General features: G+C 37.2%; 1 protein-coding gene across 8 annotated transcripts in view; it reads right to left on the bottom strand.

The window, feature by feature from the left end:
* The window catches only part of ANKRD28 (ankyrin repeat domain 28), a 138,500-nt gene that overhangs the window by 46,860 nt on the left and 68,104 nt on the right, over positions 1–23,536 (bottom strand). For all 8 annotated transcript variants that reach the window (XR_015707824.1, XR_015707823.1, XM_087772068.1 and 5 more), the window contains 5 exons: positions 13,619–13,689; positions 10,063–10,263; positions 9,192–9,279; positions 4,619–4,761; positions 3,286–3,498 (listed from right to left, as the gene is read on the bottom strand). Coding sequence is in view for 6 of the 8 variants with exons in the window: in XM_087772068.1 (XP_087628194.1) it covers positions 3,286–3,498; positions 4,619–4,761; positions 9,192–9,279; positions 10,063–10,263; positions 13,619–13,689 (716 nt within the window). In the remaining 2 variants the exon portion in view is untranslated. The remainder of the gene's footprint in view (positions 1–3,285; positions 3,499–4,618; positions 4,762–9,191; positions 9,280–10,062; positions 10,264–13,618; positions 13,690–23,536) is intronic.

Genomic DNA, 23,536 nt, shown 5'->3' with positions numbered 1-23,536 from the left:
CATAAGACTTGTGCTCTAGGCCCTTCACCAGCTTCGTTGCCCTTCTTATCATCTTCTGCTACGTATTCCCTTTTTGAGATCAGGCCAGCATCCACAGGTATGCACCAGCACTTACCCTCTATCTGCCATCAAGAATAAGAGTGTTTCCCTTTTGTTCTCCCCACTAGGTCATCCACAGCAGAAAGTGCTCTAATAGTACTGTCTAGTCTGCACCTAGATTACCATCCATACCCACTGTTACCTCTAAAAACACAGAAACAGTGGGGGAACTATTGAATCAGATTACACAAGCAATATAATTATGATGAAGAATGAATCTTATAACAATTGTAAGAACTACTTTGAACTTCAGCCTCAGTATTTGGAAACTGAACAGGCTTGGTTTCAATAAATACTTAGTAAGAACGCTCTAAAAACATCCCATTTTAACTCTACAAATTATTCTTAGCTACACAACATACTCTAATTCAATTTCCCTTTGCTGTTTTTTAGGGATTGTTCTGATTAAATCCAAGATTTATCCTGATAGGCCTTTCCAGGGAAGCAGAAGTTCACTGGGAAACTATTTTCTTTTGCCTCTGTTCTGGTACTTTTCAACAGTGCAAGTGGTAAGTTTTCATATACAAAGTAAGGCTGTTCACACCTTCAGGCACAAATTCACAGGCCAAATTCAGTCATACTGGTATAAATCCACAGAAATGCTATTAACAGAATTACAATGGAGATACACAGTGCAGAAACAGGGGATAAATGCTGTTTTCAAGCTGTAATTGCTTAAAATCCCTGCACAACCCTACTTGCTTAATTTTGCACTTAACAGTTTTGATACTTACTAAATCAACACATTTTAATTACAGCCAACCTATTGCTAAAGCTACTAACCCTTTCCACTGTAAAGACATTTTCTTCTGAAGCAGGCTAACTTCAGTAACCAAATCTTTACTAAGCTCTTAGAACTGAAATTCTCAGCTCTCTGATATGCTTCAGGCTGCATTTCCCAGCCCCATCACTATCACATTTCAGAAAAAATGATTCTGTCATCTCAGAGTAAGCTTAAGAGAAAACCTGGGTTTACCCATACTAAATCTAAAGATTTTTTTTAAGTTACAGAAACCAACAAATCTGTATTTTGAATCCCATAACTTAAAATTGAATGGGAAGGAAGGCCACAATACATCTCTCTGATGTTAAAACATCTTTTGTCACCTCCAGAAAGTTTACCCACATTATAAACTTCAAAGAATTCAGGAACTTTGCCAGTCACTTTGAAGATATTAGCCATTCTTTGTACAATTTCTAAGGTTACTTAATGTTATAACTGACTAAATGTGGTCAGTATCTACAGTGTATACCTTACGTGAAACAAAGATTCTTATTTGAAGTTCAAACATAAAGATTATTATAATCTTTAACAGTGTTTAATTATCCTAATAGAATGTTGGAACTTTTTTATTTTCATTCCTAACCTACAATTAAGGTGTATTTGAAAACAAATAGCCAAAAAACCCAACCACCATTACTTGCTGCACATCTTTCTGAAATGAAGCTCTCCCCGCTTCTTTCTTCTACATCAGAAATATGCACAAAGTCATGAACCATTGCAACCCACCATACAGGAAAACAGTAATTCTTTGCTTGGTAATATTTATGTTTCTCTTTTATTCTTATTTGTGTAAGTAACATACATACATAATTATTAGTATCTTTAACATTGTGGGATTATTTTCATGACAGAACATACATTACTGAGAAATGTTTCAAGAATGTAGGACAGAAGTCAGCCCTGTAAGGCTAAACCCTCAGTCATATCCAGTCTGGGACATTATGCAGAGCAGAAAGCTGGCAACAAAAATAAATGGACTGTGACCTGTATATTTTAGGGCACATTGGCAATAAACCCTGTAGCAAGCTACTTACTCCTCCAGGGCCCTTTGGTGATGAATTTTTCCACAACTGAGTTTAAGTACGTTTTCAGTAAATGAGCTGCATGTTTAAATATATGTAAAAGTGAGCAGTAACATATAAGTAAGATTTTTCCACATCAAATAGCTTATTTTAAATTGCTCCCAAATTTTCAGTGGGCTACAGGTTTTGTACTAACAATAGATATTAAATTGTATTTTAGAATTAGTTAGCTGAAAATCAGTGTGAATATCTTACATGAAGTAAGCTACAAGCCCCATGATTTTTAACAGAAATGTTAGCTATTCTAATACTAACCTCTTATCCAGATTGTGCTGAAATTCAGGCATAACTCTATCAAACAGATTTTTAAATTTATATTTTTCTTTAAGAAACAAAAGGATAGATAATTCTCTTCCTACCACATGTGGGCAACAGTACAGGCAATTAGATATTTTGCAAGAGGAACACTTGGATTCTTCATTCCACACACCCATTTCCCACTTTCCCCAGCCTGAAACGTGTCAAGACACCAGATACTGCCACTGAATATTTCTGAACACAGTTACGTTTTCATCAGTAGAGTAAAAATCAACTTAATACAAAACAGGAGGTCTCACATCTCTCTTCCACATCCCAAGACCTTACCCTACGCACTTGAGAAGACAATATAAGTTATAGTTTGCTTTTATGCTTGTGTGGATTAGAAATTCTACCTACACTAAGACTGGATAGTAAGGAATATTCTGCAGCCAAAGACTTGTGACCAAGTAGAGATGTAAAATGTATACTGACTGCTCACAAAGTTTTGCTGGGCTAATTAAAAAACCAGCTGTTTAAGACTTTCCATTGGCCTAATCTACTTACCTTTGTATTTTTAATACACCCTTCACAACTCTCCCTTGTTAATTAGATTTTAGGATCTTATATTATCAGCTCTTCAACTGCTCCAGCAATTAGCCTGTTCATACACACTTCTCTGAAATATCCTTCATTTCGTTAATGTGGCTTACTTATAAGAAAAACATATTCATTTGTATTTTTCCATATGATTTGCTCTTACTCATATGGATAGACTAGGGAAGACAAGTTATGTGAAATTCTCACATTTAAATGTAATCGAGATTGACCAGACAGTATTGTCATCTTTCTCCTTTATTCTTTTGGGCTATTTACTACATCCCATTGAGGTTTTCAGATTCAGATCAAGTTCCCTAAAGCAACATACTGGCTCATTTTTTTTCCTATAGTACTTTTCACAGAAGTACTCCATCAATCAGTGGGAACTTCTAAATGCTATCGTAACAATGATTTTGAAAAATTACTTCTGATAAAGACGTACCGCCTCTTTAAGAATGAATGGATGGCTTTGGATTCACCTACCTTCATATTTACATTTGCTCCATTACAGACCAAAAGCTCTAAACACAATGCTCCATGTGTTGACGCAGCAGCAAAGTGCAAAGGTGTAAAACCCTTCTCATTCATTTGATTTACATTAGCACCGCAGTCTATGAGTTCATTCACTACAACATCTTGCCCGTTGTAGCAAGCTACATGGAGAGGAGTATTACCATAGGCATTTGGTTCATTCATCTGTCAGAGGAAAAAAAAAAAAAAAAAAAAAAAAGATTAGTTAGTAGGCAAAAACCTGTATTACTGCAGCATTTAATTATGACAAAGAAAAATCTCATGTCATGAGACAACTTCTTCATTACGTTTTGGAACTCTTCAAAACCAGAAATTAAAAGCATGTCCTGGATGTAGTACTTTGATCGAGAAGTGTGTACCAAGGAAGAGTACGATTGCTTTACAAGTGAGCCAACCTCCTCCAATTGTTTCCACACCAGTTTCCTGTATGCAGTATGCAACTTGACAGAACACACATATGGAAAAAATGTCAACAGTGGCAATTTGCACAGGCACTACAGACTAAGCACAGCATGGACCTCTATCATTTTTCAACAGCATTTGCAGGTTCCCGTTAAAAAGAGAGATGAAAGGGACTTCTTTTTTTGGGGCGAGGTGAGGGGTGGGGCGCACATATAGAAACAGAATTTGTTGTTGTGCACAACATGATACTGGATTCTGATCTATTTCTCAAGATAGAACTTTGGCAGCATTCTCCAGCCTTGTAAGACTAAAATGTGATGCACAATGCAGATTTCTTACACAGTTTCACAGTTTGTTATTAACACGCTTGGAGTACATGCAGGTACTGTATAGCCTTTTCATTTATGTTTCATTTCAATATTAATATGGCCTTCCTTATTGTAGCATTGAAGTTTCTCACAATTTTTAGTATTTCCCAAAACCTATGCGGTATAAGAAAGTCAGTAACATCTATATTTTACAAATAACTGAAGCAAAAGAGATTAATTTCCTGCAGTTCAAAAAGGATTGTGTGGCAAAGCTAGGAACGGAATTCCTATTTCCTGAGCTCCAGTCCAATGAACTAAGAGTAAGAAATACCAAATGAACAAAAAACCTACTAAATACCAATTTATTTCCAAATAATTATGCAAAATCTGCAAGGTTCTTAAGTTACTTGGGGGAATGAGGTTCTGTAGCAAAAAAAGCATGTCAGTGAAGATCTTTGGAAATACTGTTTTCACTATATCATAACCTGCTCCTAAATAAACAGCGTCCTACAATACTAACAAGAGCATTTCAAACAACAAAAACATAAGTATCACTTTGTTTTATTCTTCCTTACATCAACTCCAAGATCTAGAAGATACTTGACTACACTGATCATCCCACTAGATGCTGCAGCATGTAAAGGTGTATACGATTTTTTGTCTTTGCATGTCACTTCAGCTCCGTGGGCCACAAGTAATTTCACAACCTCAATATGACCTAAAAGAATAAAGACAAAAAGAATGAGACTGCATTTTATATTAACCAGCACAAGTTTACAAACTTAGTAATTGTACAATTGTTATAACATGAAGACGACATTATTCATTTGTACCTGATAGGGAAAATAAAGAATTGCTCTTGTATTCTAATTGCATCACAAACTATAAAAGCAACATAAAATATTCATCTCCAGAAGAGAGTATTTCCACATACCCCCTCCAATAATCACAGCATTTATACGGCAAAAATAATCTTGTCTATTAGAAAAAAAAAAAAAAAAATCTTGTCTTCTTCACAGAAGGATTTTTTGGGAAGATTTGAGAACTAGAGAGGTGAAATAACTTTGTAATTATTAAACATTTACTGCAAATTTCTGTTAACAACTTGAGAGAGAATGTGACTGTCAGTCTTCCACCTTTGCCTCATCTGCAAACACACCCGTTAAAGCCTTCAGCATAAACTTAGAAAAAATTACACAAACACAAAAAGAAGAAAATACTCTATTTTTAAATTAAAATATATCCCCCTCCCATCCAACCTCCTTTATTTGCAAAGCCTTTAAAATGCTGAACCAAATCATACAGGATTCAGCAAAGCTCTATTTTCAGAAGTGACTCAGGCCTCTGAGGAACCGTAGCCTTTTGAAAGCATCAGCTATTCTCCTAAGTCACCGTGAGGAGAGTAAGAGTCGAGCGGGATCGTGGGGAAGGGATGACCTGGGGGGAGTTCCAGGTACGAGGGTGGAAAAGGGGAGCCCACCCTGAAGTAGCAGCAGTCGCTCTCACTGCCAGCTTTGTGGCTGGGCAAGGGGCCCCAACACCGCACCGCTGCCGCAAACGGCAACCAGTTTTCCCCTTCACCATGCCCACAGGCTCCCCTGCTAGCTTGCACGCAGTTGTGACACTGCACGCTAAGAGAAAAGCTATGAAAACGGGGTAACCAAAAAAATCTGTCGTTTTTGCTCAGTTGTTAATTTAACCGCCAAACAAGTCAATCACGGAAAACACATGGATAATCATGACAAAGTCTGCAGATAAAGGAGCACATACTGAGTTAAATAGACCACGATACATTTAGTGCTTTACCTTCATAACTGACCCATACAGACAGATGTGGGATTCTTTGTTTTAGCTTTGAAGTGACACCCTTACCTTAGTTAAAAAAGTGGTGAGGGGCACACTGAATACTTATGCTTATCCAGTCAGCCATGTAAAAGTAAAAAGTATCAAATCCAGCCTTCAGCGTAAGTGCTTCATAAAAAGTGAGGATCTTTGGTTTTTCAGTGACTAAGAGAATTTGCGAAATTTTGAATAGGAAGTGTCTGCTCAAAGGAATACAGACAGAGCTATTTTGATAAACATTCAGTCACCACAATACCTATTTTATGCTCATGCCCAACAACATAAAAAGCGACATTTCACCTAGCTATAACGTTCAGAAACGTAGAGTTTACCAGTGCAATGTGAGGTGCTGCAATATTTCACTTCTGAATTACTTCAGTATTGTAGGGAAGAAGAGAAAGAGAAATGCAAACATGATACTCATCTTCTGACCCAAATATAACAGGGACAAGAATGAAAACAAGCCCTATGTGAGAGACAGAAGTACAGAAAATATTGAAAGCAGTGAAAGGAAGAGACACTGAACAGAACAGAAAAACTTTGAAGAGAAGAAAAAACAAAAAAAAATCCCTGACCTGCATTGAAAACGCAAGCAGCAATCAGTGGAAGACACTCGCACAGAAGAGCAAGATACTTGAAGCGGGAAGCGCTGAGGAGACATCCCGATGCACTAATGATGGCGACGCTAGCACGCAAGAATGAAAGTCCATTTCAGTCGCAGCCTTGCAGCTGGACAGCAATGGAGCCGGGTGAAAAGCAGGAAGGAAGGGAAACAATGGATATAGCCCTAGAAAGTTATTTATAGTAGAGTGACGAAAAGCATAACTTCTTTTTTTATTCTAGGGTCAGTTACATATGGAGGAAAAGCTTTAAAGCTTTCTGCAAACAAGTGGAGCAGTGTAAAATGGCTCTAAATTGTGAGAGAGAATGTCACAGGTTTTTTTGCCTTGTTTGAAGACTTGCAAAAACTTTTTCTACTCTATTGTCTGCAAGGATTTTTAGGTTGATCCACATCAGAAAAATTACATTTTTCCCACGCAAATACTGTTCATTAACAGAGTTTCCTGTTGATAGCCTATGAAATAGCACTGACTAAAATTGGAATAAATGTAGCTTATCTGAAAAATAGAGAAGACTTTTCTCTCATCTGTGTGACCACAAACCAGAAAACATCTCTGTCCTCTCATTGACGCTTGTCAGGTCTCTGCCATCTCACGCACAAGTTTCATTGAACAAAATTTTGCAAATAATCACCTTGAGTAAGGTGGCTGGACGGCCTGTCACAGACATTGCTTTGCATACGTAAGTAGATTACAAAATACTAATACAAAATAGCGCAAAGAATGTTGAATCAAAAATGAGGATTGTTCTTTAACTTCTTGGTTTCAAGTACTGGTATCAGTACTTGAAGTGCAATATCATACAGCTTCAAATCATAAGTTACAGTATTAATGCTGTGACAATCACATCACAATTCACTGGCACCTTCTGGTCTTTTCCTCTGAAGACAGCTCAACAGGGTCCTGTTCTTCTTTTTAGCATTTCACATATGGATTTCACAGCCTTATTTTACATTGCTATCAGATTATTTCAGACCTGCATTGTCAGGGACGTAAGACTAATGTGAAATTGGGTTGAAACACAGAGTTGTGCAAAGCGAACAGTTAATAATTCCACTTCTGTGTGAATCCACGCTTTCGTGAGAAGTTCACTTTTACAACCATTGAGATTTTACAACCAAGCCCGATTTTTAAATGTGTAGTTTTGAGTTTGTGAAGACCAGAATTCTCAGTCCTCGGACCAAAGCACATTTCATACAACGAACAACTCATTATCAACCCCCAAAAGTCAGGGTAAGGTTTCTGGCAACTGTATTTAAATAGGTACTGCCCCACATGGTACTGATGTTTTGTTTTGCTCACTATGTAACTTTAAAATTGTATTCCCATTTTGAAGTTACTGCTTTCATTTGCTCCCTCCTGGCAAGACTGGGAAACATTGCTTGGATAAATGTAACAACTCCAAAGCAGTTACATAAGATACTCAGTGCCACAGAATCACAGATGAGAAATATGTTTAACTAGCAACCTTAAGTCTGTTTTTAAGAACCAACCCCCATGCATACACATTGCACAGCATTATGCCTATTTATAAGTAATTTTCTCATTCATAACAATGAGCATTAATACCAAACTGCATATTGAGGGGCATTTTGCCTAAGACCAGGCCTCCAAGGCAGAGTTATCCTAGACTTAGAGCTGTCAATGCAATGAGTCCATGTAATTTCCCAATTTGTGTGTGTTTATTTTTTGGATTGATATCAGATACAGTAAAATGAGTTTGTTTTACTCAGGGAAGGGGCAGTGTAGATATTACTCTCCTTGTACATTAACTTAAATGCTTGTCAAATATACAAGGTGTTCCTTTATAAACCCTATATATAAAGGTTTTCACTGAGACAGTCATTCCAAGTAGTATTTGCCTCTTATAACTGGAACAAAAATGTTCATATCTTTAGATCACCTCTGAAAAAAAAAAGCTGCCTTAAATAATAGGACCATATTCCCTTCCTGACTGTTCTCCTCAAGTTTTGTAAGATGGTATCTTAGGCACATAGATAGGTATTTTCTGGAGAATTTAAAATTTGAGAAAATACAGATCATCAAAACAGGAACAAAAAATTACATATAATGAAGTCTTATTTCCCCATATCATCTTTGAAGAAATTCCCAGGCATGCAGATTCATAAAATACTGATGCTACTGCTTTTATTCTTCTCCCTTGGCTGGACAAAATTATGAAGCAATAAACTAAAATACTGAATAACAATCAAGACCATGGAACCACCTCAACTGGCTTCTTCCTGAAATTGATACTGAAACTTAATTGTTCACCACTCGTACATGACACAATGCATGTGTTCAAGGGCATTTTTAGACCTTTTCTGGAAGTTAAATGAGGTACTGTTTTTTGGCTTCTAAACAGGTTCAACATATTCTGCAATGACAAATACAATCTGCAGTTGCATGTGAATTACCTGGAAACAAAGCAATTAGCCAAAGCTAAGAAGTCTTTGTCAGTGTCAGCCTAGAACTCTTATTCTGCATTTTCTATGATTCACCTTCCAATTCCAAACACATTTACAAGGCAATTTGAAGTACACTATTAATGGTTTTCTGGCAGACACACAGATAACCTCAATGCTTACAGTGTAAATATTTTTCCTAGAAATACATAAAACCACTAAACAGAAGGTGATTTTTTTTTTTACTACCACAATAGTAATCAACTGAAATATGTACATACCCATATATGCTGCCCAATGTATAGCTCGTCTGTCTTTCTTGTCAAATGCATTAATGTTGGCCCCTCGAGACAACAGTAAGCTGACCATCTGAGATAAACAGAAAGAAAATAAATCCTCTATTCATAATGGAAAACTCTGCTAAAAGTTAGACAAAGAAAATCATAGGCGCAAACAAAAACATATGCATTTTCAAAGGATTTAAATGTGTTGTTTTTTGGATATTCCATAAGCTTGAAAAAACTGGCTGCCCACCTTGGCAGCAGTAATGAAGTGACTGTAAGGAACACAAAACTATGTCAACAAAAACATTTCCCAGTTTATGGGAATATGGCAAAGCTGTGGAATCTTTGAAATCTTCAGGCTATTACTAAGGGATTCACTAAAGGTAATCACTAAAAGCAAGCCTGTTGCCATTTTGTCTCCAGTTACCTGTACACAATTACAATGGGAATTTCCCGGTAGTCATTTTTCAGGGCTTGAAAACTAGGGAGTTAGAGCGTATTACATGTATTTCCTCCACATTTCAGTGACAACATATTCCATATGTTCACTACCTACTGAACAGTGAAATACCTTCTTTTTCCCATTTTAAATTTATTTATTACTAGTTTAACTCCACTTAAGACAGAAGCAAATTTGCTTGACTTAAGAAAGGTGAATGCTGTAATAACCTTCCAACTAAATGGTGTAACATGTATTTTCCACAACCATTTTGTACACAGATGCATACAAGACAAATTCAAATACAAAACAGGGGTTGGGGTTTTTTGAGGGGATGGGGAAACATCATCTTAAACTGAGAAACTAAACATCAGAAATGTGAGGGACAGAGCGATGAGTGCGAAACAAGCTAAGCAAAATAACTCTTACCTCAACATGTCCGCTGAAGGCTGCATGATGCAATGCAGTTCTGCCTGCTCGATCAGACACATTTACGTTGCTTAGGAGAGGCACCAGAGCTTCAGCACATTTCACAGCTTTGTTTGCAGCTGCTATATGTAGGGGTGTCTGCCAGTTTTTATCACGGGCATTGACATCTGCTGAATGCTTTAACAACACCTGAACAGCATCCTGAAAGCATTTACAAAAAAACCAAGCCACTTAAAGATTTGAAATGCCAGCCTTAAATCCAAGGACAGTATAATGGAATAGAACTATTTACAAGTTGTTCTTTTGTAAACATCATCTAATGCTTTGGGATTTGTACTTTGTACTCATAAATCCAGATTTGGGGATGTTCTCAAGAATGTGAGCAATATATTCCCTACAGGATTCAACTGAATCAACCATTTCCACGTCTTTTATCCAGTTCCTTAAGACGGCTGGCAAATTGTTTTGTCATCACAACTAATTTCCAAAGCTCAATAAACCTCCTTAGGATTTCTTCAGTTGCTAAGGATTAGTGAACTTATAATGTATTTGCATCAATTTGCCAAGCAAAATTTGCAAACTGTCAAAGTCTAGAAATGGCAAAGAGAAGAACAGCTTATTAAGTGTGCATTTAGAGAACCACAGATAAAACAGAGCATGGTCACAAAAAGTTTCAACATATACTGTTGCAAAACTCCTGAACACCGTTTCAAAACGTTGCACTGAATTCCATCTCACAAAAAAATTATTCATTTCCTTTTGTTAAAAGTACAAGCTCTGAAAATTTGACAAATAAGACTGTAATTCTTACAGCTAGATAAACAAATCCCATTAAAATATGTGCACACAATTGGAATGCATAAAAAAAAAATCTGTTGATGATATCAACATGACAATGAGTACTGCATTTTACGTCAACTCCGTGACCTTCCCAAAATTCACTAATTGCTTTCAGTGACTTCCAACTCAAACACTGAGCACACAAATAAATGGTTGGCACTTTGAATACGTTACCACAAGTAGTTGCTGGAAATTTCAAATTACACTGTGGTACAATAGCTAGGTATTATTCTCAGCCATGAGCAGAATGCTAAGTAACACTTCATTCTATTTATTACAATAAATTATATTTAAAATGCTCAAATTTCTTCTCCTGTCAATAAAAAATAAAATAGGAGCAAACATAGAAGTGAAAATACTGCATCACAGGCTTGTAATTTAAATGAGAAAGGGAATAGCTTCTATTCTCTAAGAAACAAGCAGATTTAATACTTTAAAAATCTAATCAATATTTTGAACTTTTGTCTTTTTTGAACAAAATATTAAGAAAAATCATAATTGGAACAAGGAAATGTTAGAACAACTATTACCCCTTTTTGTAGAAGGAAGCACTATGGTACCAGCATAAAAATAATTTCTTACATTTTTCTGCATATATGCATTAATAAATTTCAAGAATTAGTGAATCTGCTTAGGGTTTCTTTTTTTTTTTTTTTTTTTTTTTTTGCAAAGTACATCAGGCACAGAAATCACAGAATCATTTAGGTTGGAAAACACCTTTAAGATCATCAAGTCCAACTGTTAACCTACCACTGCCAAGCCCACCACTAAACCACGTCCCTAAGCACCAGGGATGGGGACTCAACCACTTCCCTAGGCAGCCTGTTCCAATGCTTGATAACCCTTTCAGTGAAAAAGTGTTTCCTAATATCCAGTCTAAACCTCCCCTGGTGCAACTTGAGGCAGTTTCCTCTTGTCCTATCGCTTGCTACTTGGGAGAAGAGACCGACCCCCACCTCGCTACAACCTCCTTTCAGGTAGTTGTAGAGAGCGATAAGGTCTCCCCTCAGCCTCCTCTTCTCCAGACTAAACAAGCCCAGTTCCCTCAGCTGCTCATCTAAGACTTGTGCCCTAGACCCTTCACCAGCTTCACTGCCCTTCTTTGGACACGCTCCAGCACCAATATAAAGGTCTGGAGCCTGGCAGTCTTGACACGAAGTTGCTTGAACTCATGCAGTTGACAGCTAAATCTATAATTCCAGCTATTTTGTATGTTTCAATGTCCTTGTTTAATTGCAGCTGTCCTTGCTTCAGGAGTAAGTCCAGATGTTTTACTGAAATAATTATCAAGAGGTTTTTTTTCATTACAGCTTTTTTCATCTAACGCCTAAAAAACTATGTAAGTCTGCCAGCTGGAAAACAGTGTCTACACGTACCAACCACCTCTCCATCTACGTATGTGGACTCCTACGACTTATCGTGTTTATAAATAGAAAATTCTGACAGGCACCTATCATTGCTTTTAGGGTAGACTTATTGGTTTACATGTTTCATGTACCTTCAGTCAGTAGTTTGTTTAAAATATTCCACATTTTAAAAAATCACCATGGTTGCATTTCTTGAAGTTATCATTTAGGTCCAGTTTGTCTGCAGCACTCCTCTCTACAAGCATTACTGATATAAGGAGCTTTTATTGTCCCTCAGCTCTGAGGAATGCAGTATTTGGTGCTTCAGTCAGCTCCCAAAGGAGCAGCCTAAAAATTCCTCAAGAAGAACAAATAGCATTTGGGAGTAACGAGCCCTTGGAGATTAATTTTCAAACACTGTTTTGAATAACACAATCTCCATATAACTTAGCTATTAATGCTAGTGACAAAATAATGTAATTTATCCAGACAATTCAAAAGCAAAAACTGAAACAAGGCTTGTTTAGATAGTTTGTGGATCAAATACTTGAAGCTCAATGCTTGCCAAAACTAAAATATTCAATTCCATCTTCTCAAACAAAAATTTACACAGAATCCTTAAAAACCCCTTATTTTTGAGACATACTGAAATGAGCATCAATTTGACTCAGGATCTGAAAGGACAGAGTTTTGCATAAACTCTTCCACATAACAAGCTCAGCATTTCTCTGTTTGTTTTGATCTTCTACAGGCATTTAAAATTTTTATTAGGACATCAACAGTAGAGGAACAATAACAAATTAATTTCTTATATTACTGTATTCTCACAATCGTATCACTGGTAGACTTAAAAAAACTTTCTACATATTTCATTTATAACTTTTAAAGTGATTTTCAATACTATCATTACTCTTTGATTGCTTTTTTAAAAAAAGATGTTTGCAGGCCTTATAGAACCATTTATTTCTTCAATGCCTGAGCAGACGAGCATGTAAAAAATGAAGAAATGCAAAGATGACACTGTAAAAGCTGCACCAAATCTTATTGCATCGCCACTTTGCTCATGCTGAACCATTCTAGTTACCTTAAGAGAAGTAACCTGGACTTAAAAACACTGTATGCAGAATCCTTTCTGCTAGGGTAGTGGCATTTGAGCAGAGAGCAAACCTGAGAACTGGAAGTTTATCGTTTTCCCCTTTCTTCCTACTCAGGCATATGATATATATACTCTCCAGACATAAACTGTTGCAAGTGTTCTGCAATTCCAAACATTTGGAGTAGTTTCACTTTATAAAAACTGAACAAAGAACAGAAGGTAATTTGAGATGTCTTATTTTAACACAAAGCAGTCAAAAAAAAAAAAAGTATACCTCACTACAAGATGCCACAGCTCTGTGTAAAGGAGTCAACCATTTGCTGTCTTTGGCATTAACTCTAGCTCCTGTAAGAAAAAATAAGAAAAGTAGAGATTTACAATGTATTTACGGAAAGACTTAACTATTTTTCCAGTACAGAGACAGAACTATTGGAAGGTACTTATTCTAGGCTCACACAGCATGATGCCAAAAATGGAACAGGAGTCTTTTCTCCAGCTGAAGCCCAGCCTTTGAGAAAATTCTTTTAACACTGCACCCATAATACTCTTCCATCAAAGTGTACTTTTTACACTAGGTAGTCCTCTATAATCTTTTGCATTTCCACGGGTACATAAAAGACTGTTGGGTACGAAAGACTGACTCCTTGCCTTCATTCAGCAACAAAAATATCATATTTTCCCACTATAATTGAAATTCTCTATTAAAATAGAGAAAGAGGCTACATTTATTCCCCATGCCTCCAGTTTCCTTGTGATCGGTGACTATAATGCCTAGGTATACAGAATGATGCTTCTTCTACTGGGAATTTGGGAATAAATCTTCTCTACTCCACCAGGTCACCTAGCCCACTTCAGGTCCTCCTGGACCTCCTTTTATGATCTAGACTGTAACAACCACACCTCTCTGCTTCTAAAAGCATACCCAAGAAACAGCTGTCCCTGCCCCCAGGAAAAAAGGTCACACAGACATCTGTAAGGGACACAAGCTTGGGTTTGGATTTTAATTTTTTTCTTAATAGTAAAAGGAAAGAAGGATCTGGGGATTTCTTTCCTGAAGGAAGAAACTGAACTACTTTCTAACTTCCAGTGAACTTCAACAAACAAGAAAACTTAATGATTAAGCTTAATGATTTAATTTCTTACATATATACACACACATATACATATATATATATGCACACACATATATGTATATATGTATATACACACATGTATTACCTTACAGGGTTTTTTTATACCTTGAGTGGAAATTTAGCCATCTTTATTTGAAAACTGCTGAGATTTGATAGCTTAGACAAAATTATATGTTTTTGAAAAAACAGTTTGGAAATACTGTTGGAAAGAGTTCATAGAGCAATATATGATATCACACGGTAACGTTAATGCTATCACACGGTCAGAGCTTATTAACTTCTCAGGCTAAACATAATATTGCTATGTCAGAACAAACTTCAATTTTTTCTTTGCAAAGAATAAAAAAAGGATATAAGGCCAGTAAGACACAAAGGATTGAAGGTCACTAAGACACAAAATGTCAAACAGGCCTCTGGTCACAACACCCAGCTGAGAGACAGGGTATTTTGACCCAAGTCTCCCAGACCGGCACCAGCAAAGAAGTCTCTCCCAGTCCAGCTGAACAACCTGACCAAGAAACTCAGCAGTCTGTACAAAACTGTGGTTGTATATATTAAGCAAACCAAAGATTTGAAGTCAGTTCTCTGAGTTAATCAGTTTCTAGTCCATCCATCCCTTTCAGGCTTGAGGACACAATACGAACGCTGATGCTCGATTCAAACTCCCACTTTGACCCTAGGTCTTCCAACCACCAGACAGAGCCTGAGGTCTAATTGCTGGCTACAGTTTCAGGGATTTCTCTCTTTCCTTATCCAAATTGCAGTAGCTTTGCACGTCATCCTGTTTTCCAAGATCAAAAGTTTTTGAAAAATAAGTTTGAAGGAATGGGAAGAAAGTCCAAGTCCATTTGAAGAAAACACCCACAATCTAACAAAAGTTTAAGAGACTTAATCTTACCAGAAATTATCTGCTTTTTTCAACCATCATAAGGACCTAGTGTACTGCACCATATCATGTACCATAACATAACGTGCTGTATCAGATTCTGCATAGAACTTGGACTTCACATCTATAGACAACCACCAAGGAATGAGGACTTCTGAAGTCTAACTGATTTCTAATTTTGGGATACAAATGTCTTTGAAGTGTTTTAAAAGAATTAAGGGAGTTACTAGGTTTCTAAATACTATCGTGATTTTCGTCAGATGACGAAGCCTGAGATAGCAGAAGCACTAAGCCCAGCAGAAGGGGAGAAATGCATGTTTCCACTCCAAGGAGGCGGCAGTTACCTAAGCTCTAGTGAAAACACGCTTAGAGTCCAAGCTGCGTTTATGGGTTCAGCTAAGTTGTTCACTGACATTTTTGGTACTTTAACACACAGCCTAAAAACCGCATCAGAAGAGAGCAGGAATAAATACAAAAAGATACTGTACAAAAGGTTTTCCCTGTGGTAAGTTAATCAAACTTGCTAGAACTAAAGGAAAAGAATATCTGAAAGTGTTTGCTTTTTCTGGTAAGAAAGAAAATCAGCATTAGGCAGAGAAATGCCTAAAGAAATTTGAAGTGATACCTAAAAGTAACACAGGTCCTCTCAAAAGAACAAAACCAACACAATATCTGACCGCCTGCCCCCCCCCGTAAGTGATCCTCCACCCAAAGAGGCAAGAAACCCTAGGTCTAGGACATCCCATAGTTAAATTAGTGCAATATGCAGACACTAAAATAAGTTAACTTTTCAAATGCACAAAAAAAATGTAGATTCTCTGACAAAGGAAAAAACAAAGTTGACTTTTGACAAAAGATTTAAATCTCTGATGGACTTAGGTAAGATAAGAACCACCAAGCTTGTTTTTTCTCCCCACAACAAACAACTCTTAAAGGAGTTCCAAAATCGTTAGATTGAAAGACGAAGTTTTTAAGTAATAATCAGAATAAGCGTACTACCAAAAAATGCATATGGATTATTAATGTGGGAATCAGGAAATCTATAGCTCTAGATACATTAAACAAAATAATATTTTAAATTAACATAGAGATAATTCCCCCTTAAATTTCTCCAAGAAGATATGCTGCCAGGAATGATTTAAATTTCATAAAACAGCTTCTCCAAACAGCCTTATATCTGAGGACATACTCCCCCTCTAGGCTGTTCTTTACTCCGTAGCATTTGGGGAAAACGTTACCGTTCCTCCCTCCCCCTTCAGATGCTCTCCATGAGCCATAAAGCTCCCTCAAACCTCTCAAACTCCTACCATGCAACAGTGAGTAAGGTTACAGCCTTCATGCTCTGGGGTACAGCTCTACTCCAGATCATTGCAAATAAATGTTAGAAAATATATTGCACATTTACTGAATACCTTTTGCTTAAAGATGATTTGCTTCACGTTTTTTTTAAAGACAGTTTGAACACTTGTATGCATATAATTCAGTGTACAACACTGCCAATGCAACATTATCTCTGTGAAGCTCAGCCTGCTGACGGGTTAACCAGGGCATTTCTCACATTTCAAATGCCTTCAAATGCCAGTTATGCAGCAGTTTGCTCTTTCAAAACACAGTGCAGTGTACCTCAATCCCCAATTTGTATAAACAAACAAACAAAACCCAAACAACAAAAAAAAAACCATCACACTGGATCTTCAGGGGCCTGGTCTCAATGTGTTTATTAAAACTGTTCAAATATTTCATTTGTTTAATATAGGATTTCTTATATTTCAATTCTTTTAACGTCATAGAGCTTGCATGAAAAGGATTTGGGGACTTGCCAGAGATATCAAATACAACACAAGTACCCATCATCTTCACTAGGACTTAAGAACTCAATATGTAAATGACACTCCCCTAAAACCGCACCTTCCAAACCAACCAACTTATTCTTCCATGTTGGGGCACTAAACCAAAATATTAAACAAGATCTTCCCTTTCATCGCCAACTTTGCTAGTACAGCCTAGTAAGTTTACACATCTAGGCAAATATGAAAGCAGGATTTCTGATCTGCAAAAAAAGGGGGGAGGGGGGAAGGGAGGAGTATTACGAATTTTTCTTTCCTCCTTGAATCTTACATTTCATTTTGTGAAGCTGCATTCACAAGACTAACAATTAGGAAGACATGTTTTATTTAATAAATCTAGTACAGAAGCTACTGAAAAACTCAGTGATGCTTACTTTTAGCAACTTTATTTTCCAAGAGACATATTTTCCAACTCAATAGATGCACTGATTTACAGAACTATCCTGGAAGCTTTAATTATATCAGTCCCTATCTGGCAATTGCACATTTAAATGTGCTATTAGCCACCAATACCTGGACGTATTCTGCAATCCAGCTGCTGCTTCATTGGTGTCAGTATCCTTACATTCGAATAAGAGCTAGCATCTCAACCATCTCTTGAAGAGATCGGTAATGAATGACTAGGCAGGAAACACGGCAAGGGAACAGCCACGCAGCTCCTCCTTCATCCATAAAGCGTCATATAACTACACACAGCCGTGTCTCAGCACATCACCTTTGGGTTCCTCTCGTAAGAGCTTTTGCTGTGACTCTCCTTCTGAGCCACTCTGCACCAGAGCTCCTCCTATTTGTAAATGTCCTCAGAAGACTAATGAACACAGCGGCTACATTACTTACGCATCACTAGTTGGAAATAGATTCAGAAAAGAAATACAACAGAACTGACAAGACATTTTCATCTTCGCTCACAGTACTTGACTTCAGTACTGAACTGCCTTCCACTGTTCTGTTTGTAGTCTGTATTTTTAGACTGTCAAGGATGGTATTTTCCTTTGGTATTGTACAAGATGTGCTAGTGATTGGACAATATCATAATATAAGCAAATAAAGCAAAAGTGTTTTCACATATGCAATACAGACACCTGTTGTTCAGTTTGAAGCTCTCAAATGTTATTTAGGAGCAAAATATGTAAGTAAGATCTTTAGACTGCATTTTAAAAAAGCCAACAAACTTTGTCTTAACAACCAGTATACTGAAATAATTTTAGGAATGATCTTTGCAGAAATTAGGAAGATCCCAGGCATAAATCACTGTGAATAACCAGCCATCCTACTGTAATTACATTCTATTTAATTATTTTCCTAAGGGCTAGTATTAGCTTCAGAAGTTCTTCCTTTTTAAATGATCCACTTTTTATCTAGAGAAGATGACCATGGAAGTACTTAAAGTGGCAAGCAGAAATTCTCAGACTACACTGGGGAATGAACAGATGCAGAAGAAAACTTTTCCTTAGATAGAAAAATATGTCAACATTCAGGAGGAGATACAGAAAAAGTCTGTAAAGTAAAAGCAGGTTTGAGACATGACTTGAAGCAATCAGTAATAGAAATCTAGGATAATTTCCTATTGAAAACTTGGATACTTGGAAAATTATTGCTGCAAAAATAATGAATAAGACCTTATTGAGAGAAAGCTTCTTCCTATTTATAAGCTAAATGCATAGTAGAAGATCTACAGAATAGTGAAAAAAAAAAATCTGAGAGGGCCAGGACTGGAGTATCTTTTGACCAGCCACAATGATGCTTCAACAACAGTTTTTATTTTGTTTAAAAAAACAAACAAACAAACAAAAAACCCAAAACCAAAACAAACAAAACCAAACCAAAAACCACATGGAGATACACTGGCCACAAAAGGGAGGAAAACCACAATCAAGTCCAAGCCATCCTCCAGAACTTCGCTGCCTTGTCAATATAAGAAGTCCCTTCCCTTTCAGAACTTCATAGTTTCTGCCACATCTCAGCCACCACCTCCTTGAGCTTCAGAGAGCAACACGAGGTTCTCGGACTCCTCAAGCTACTGAACACTTCTACCTTTTCATAAGTCAGCTTCATTTTCTCTCTTAAAGAGCGTCAGAGCAACTTTCTTCACAGCAACTGACTGTTACTGCTGCCAGAGGGAAGTTAAGAGAGCTCGAGAAAGAAAACAGCAGCCAACATCATTGTCAAAAGAAGAGGAAGCGGCCGAAAGATACAGCCAGTGTAAAAGGAGCCCCTGTGAAACGCCTTCGGCGAGTGGGTACATCTGCAATCCAAACAAAGGGAGCTTCATGCGGCCGAGATTTTTGCAGCGATAGCCTTTCAACAGCTGAGCTGTGTGACTGTCATTGCTTGGACTTTTAATACTTGCATAGCTTCAGAATTAGATGAAAGAAACACAGGTAGAGTGGAGTAACATTGGAGGGTCTTTACTGTCCTCCAAAATCTGTTATTACTGTACCAATAGTTTTCCAGTGTCAGCACGATTCTTACATTTTCCAGCTGACCCAGAAGAAAGCACAACAAATACTCGTGGACTGCCAAACCTTAATCAGATTGAGTTTGACCACACACTCATGTACGCTGAGCTCCATGCAGTGAAAATTTTGGGTTAAACAAACAGAAATGTGTTGTGTTAGTATTTAAGTATCAATGTAATATAGCAACTAAATCTATTCAAAAGAAAACAACAGATAATTCAGATGTTTATTTTCATGAATTACACTGATTTCAGGGAAAGCAATAAGAGTCTGCATGGTATTTTAAAGAAAACACATGAAAAAAGTTAGTAATCAGAAGAACACATTCTGGGATCACACTCATCTGTCCTGCTCCTCACATGTCACTTGCTTGCAGAATAGACTCTGATGGCATTAAAAAAAAGCATAGGACAAACAGAAAAAACGATTTTTTTTTATAAAGCAAGAAGCCTCCCCAGAACAGTTCACATGCAGGACTAACTGAAAGAAGGGTTTGATTTTTTTAATCAGGACTTCTTGGAAAGAACAAAAAAGTTGGACATGCAGTTAATTAAGACTTAATTATTTTACTTTTCTACTTTTCAGTAGTTTGCCATCAAGTATTTACACAATTAAAGTCAGTGCAATTATGGAAGGTAGACAGATGTATTTGTGCACCAGGATGCTGAGCTGTACATCCATCATAAAAATATAACTGTGGTAGGTGTTACGACTCTTCACAGAGTAACACAAAAAAGAAAATGCTTCTAAAATTATGATTTTCAAGATACTAAAATATAAACTTTTGTTCCATCATTTTGTATACTATAAACAACCATCTTTGTGCCTCTTTATTTACTGTTCCCCTCCTGACCTAACATATTTAGGAATACTGATTGCTTATCTAGCTACAATGTAACAGGGAGAGATGATTTGAATATTTAGACTTCCACAGACCATAAGTGGTATGACAACTTGGTGGCAAGACGTTCATAGCCTCAGGGGACAGGTTTATTAGCGTTAAGTGAAGCACTGTCACAAGATAAAAAACAGAAGGCAATCTAAATGTCCAGCCCCAGACTGGAGTCACTGAAGCAATTTTCTTTGGTGTTCAGAGCCTTCATCCAAACCATCACCTTCAGGTCCCTTGCCCAGTTGGAAGACTGCAATAGGAGAGGTCACAGAGCAGCTTTGAGGTTTGGTGGGAAAATATCTCAAGAATTCAAAAACTAAGCATGCTTGCATGACTGAAAACTTATTCTACAAAAGTCTGCAAATAGGCCGAATAGGTTATATCTTCAGAATGTGCAGAATGGGTCGCTTAGGTCTATAACAAAGTAACATAAAGATATTGTAACAGCAACGCGTGATCCAAAATACATACCTGAAAGCAACATGGATCCCCTGGAGGGGGATGCAAGAGATGTACCAATCAAATTTTTAAAACTATGTCTAGGTAACATATGATACACACTTTAACTAAGAATAGAGAATAATGAGAAAAAAATCAAGTAAGAGCCACTGAGTAGTGGAAAGATTAATACTGACTTCAGTAATTGTGAGGTCCAGTTTGAAGAAAGAATAAAAAAGTCAAAGCAAACAGCCTTTGTAAGATAGCTTGCACAGCAGGAAAACTGTGAAGTGGTCTCTAACAACATTCCAGCAAAGCTACATTAGAGGACATTGCAAGTTGCAAAGCCAAGCTCTCACAAGGTGAGAAATGCTAGGATGAAAGTAGTCTACGCTACTTAATTCAATCCCTTGTGCAAATACATTACAGTAGGTCTATTAAAGCCACATACAAAATTTTTACATGCAAATTTACTGCACAGAGGAGATTGTTGTTCAGAAATGTTATTTATTCAACAAACTATTTTCTCATTGTTCAAAAAGGTCTTGCAACACGGCAAGTGTTCTTCAAACCTTGCTGTGGTAACAGATGTTCTTTATTTGCTCCCTAATGCTCATCTATTATGACAAAATGTAACATTGTACATCTGTCTCAAAGGAGAGATTCGATTTCCAGCTGAAAGAAACACAGTAGATTAATTTTCTGTATCTTTATGAAATGGAGAGGATAAATACACTTAACCTCTGTTCCCCAGCTTCCAATTAAGAGAGTTAAAAGAAAAATCTTGGCTTGTGCATTTTGAGACACCTAGACCTGATTTCTCAGAGACGTGGCTGGTGCAGCACTTCAGATACCACTGAGAGCACTCACACTTCACAAACCACAAAGATTTCAAATCCAGTATTCAGAAATGAGGAAGACTAAGTTTGTGACTACTTTTTAAAGAGCTTGGTTTAAGGTGCTTGCCTAAAACCACAGCTTGCAAGCAGGTAATATACAGATTAGTGCCCAAGTACAGCACAGCCTTTCAAACTGAACAGCCTTAACACGCAGACATCACTTTCTCATCCTGCAATTAATGCTCCTCTTCATTCACTTACAAATGCATCAACAACTGGGATCTGTGCCTTCTCCACTGTACCCCCCCCCCCCCCCCCCGCGATTCATTCCCAGCACAGCCCCTGCCTGTGAAATTCATGAGGCTGTGCTTCTGCAGCAAGGCACAAACACAGAATTGAAGTCCACAGCATTAGCATGTGAGCACAGCAAGGGTAGACTGATACTGCCTATACATTCCACAGCTTTCGATGCTTTTGATTTTGCAATTATTTAATGCGCTGTTTTGTGTAAGTAAATCTTGATTTTCATTAAATACATGTTATCTGAGACATATCAATGCCCCCCAGTCTTCCTGAACAATCTGCAGACACAGCAGCACCCCACAACCCCTCCTCCACCTAACAGCTCAACTTTGGACTATTCGTACAGCCCTAATTCTTAGTTCTTCGCTTCCCTCCTTTGTTTTCCAATTTTTTTTACACTTATCCCCAGGCTATGTGCCCAAATAGCATGACTAACCTTTCTTCCCCTACTGCCACCCCCCAGTCAGGATCTCGTTTCATTAATATCTGAACTAGAATCCTGCTCTCTCCGTCAGCCCTTTGCCCGAGAGAGATTTTCTGCAATCACGGTTCTGGTAACTGGACTCTGTTCACCCAAAACAGTCAGAAGCTTCACTCCCAGAAGTAGCTGACTACAACTTTGCAAAGTCTATAACATGGTTAGTTGTTTTGGGGTTTTGTTTGGTTTTGTTTTAATCACTGTGAAAACTCAAACAAAAAGAAACATCCTTGCCAAATCCAAGATTCCTTTTCAGAAGAATGGGGTCATTATGTATTTTTAAGAGTCACCAGAACTTGTTTTTTTTTCCTGATAGGGAAAAACAGCACCTTCTCAGCAACACAGATGAACTTTTCTGGACAAATTATCACTATAGAATATTTCAATGAGAAATATATATATATAAAAATATACTTAATGTGATATTAATTAAGTGTAAGTATACATAATTATATAGAGACAGTACATATAATATATATAATGAGAAGATTGTATCTTGCTAAATCATAACAAATTAAATTGTGCCTGGCAATTTCAATTGAAAGTCTGGAAGCGATTCCTACCATCTTAAAAGTGACATTTCCTTAAAGCAAAATTTGTTATTAAAGGTTGACGGGGAGGGCGGGGTGGGGGGTGGAAATAGCCAGCTTTGCACAGGTAAGCTGTGCCATTACGCAGACTGAAGATTAAAGTAGTTCTATGGGACTGTTAGAAGTTTTAATCTTTCTGTTTAACCTTAAAGCTCCATATCACGAATTCAGCCTCAAGCTGATGGGTAGATTTGTCCAAGATCAAAGACAATCAATTCAGTACCTCAGTCCTGAAGTTTTGCTTTCAGGTTTTTGGTTTAGTTTCTTGGCTTTCTACTTTTTTGTTTGTTTGGTTTTTGTTTTTTAAAGACAGAAGTATACTGTTTT

This window comes from Nipponia nippon, unplaced genomic scaffold (assembly GCF_047370975.1).
Source record: "Nipponia nippon isolate SJK-2023a ecotype South Korea unplaced genomic scaffold, ASM4737097v1 scaffold_1, whole genome shotgun sequence".
In the NCBI taxonomy this organism is placed as follows: Eukaryota; Metazoa; Chordata; class Aves; order Pelecaniformes; family Threskiornithidae; genus Nipponia; species Nipponia nippon.
This window is presented reverse-complemented; position numbering and strand designations above follow the sequence as displayed.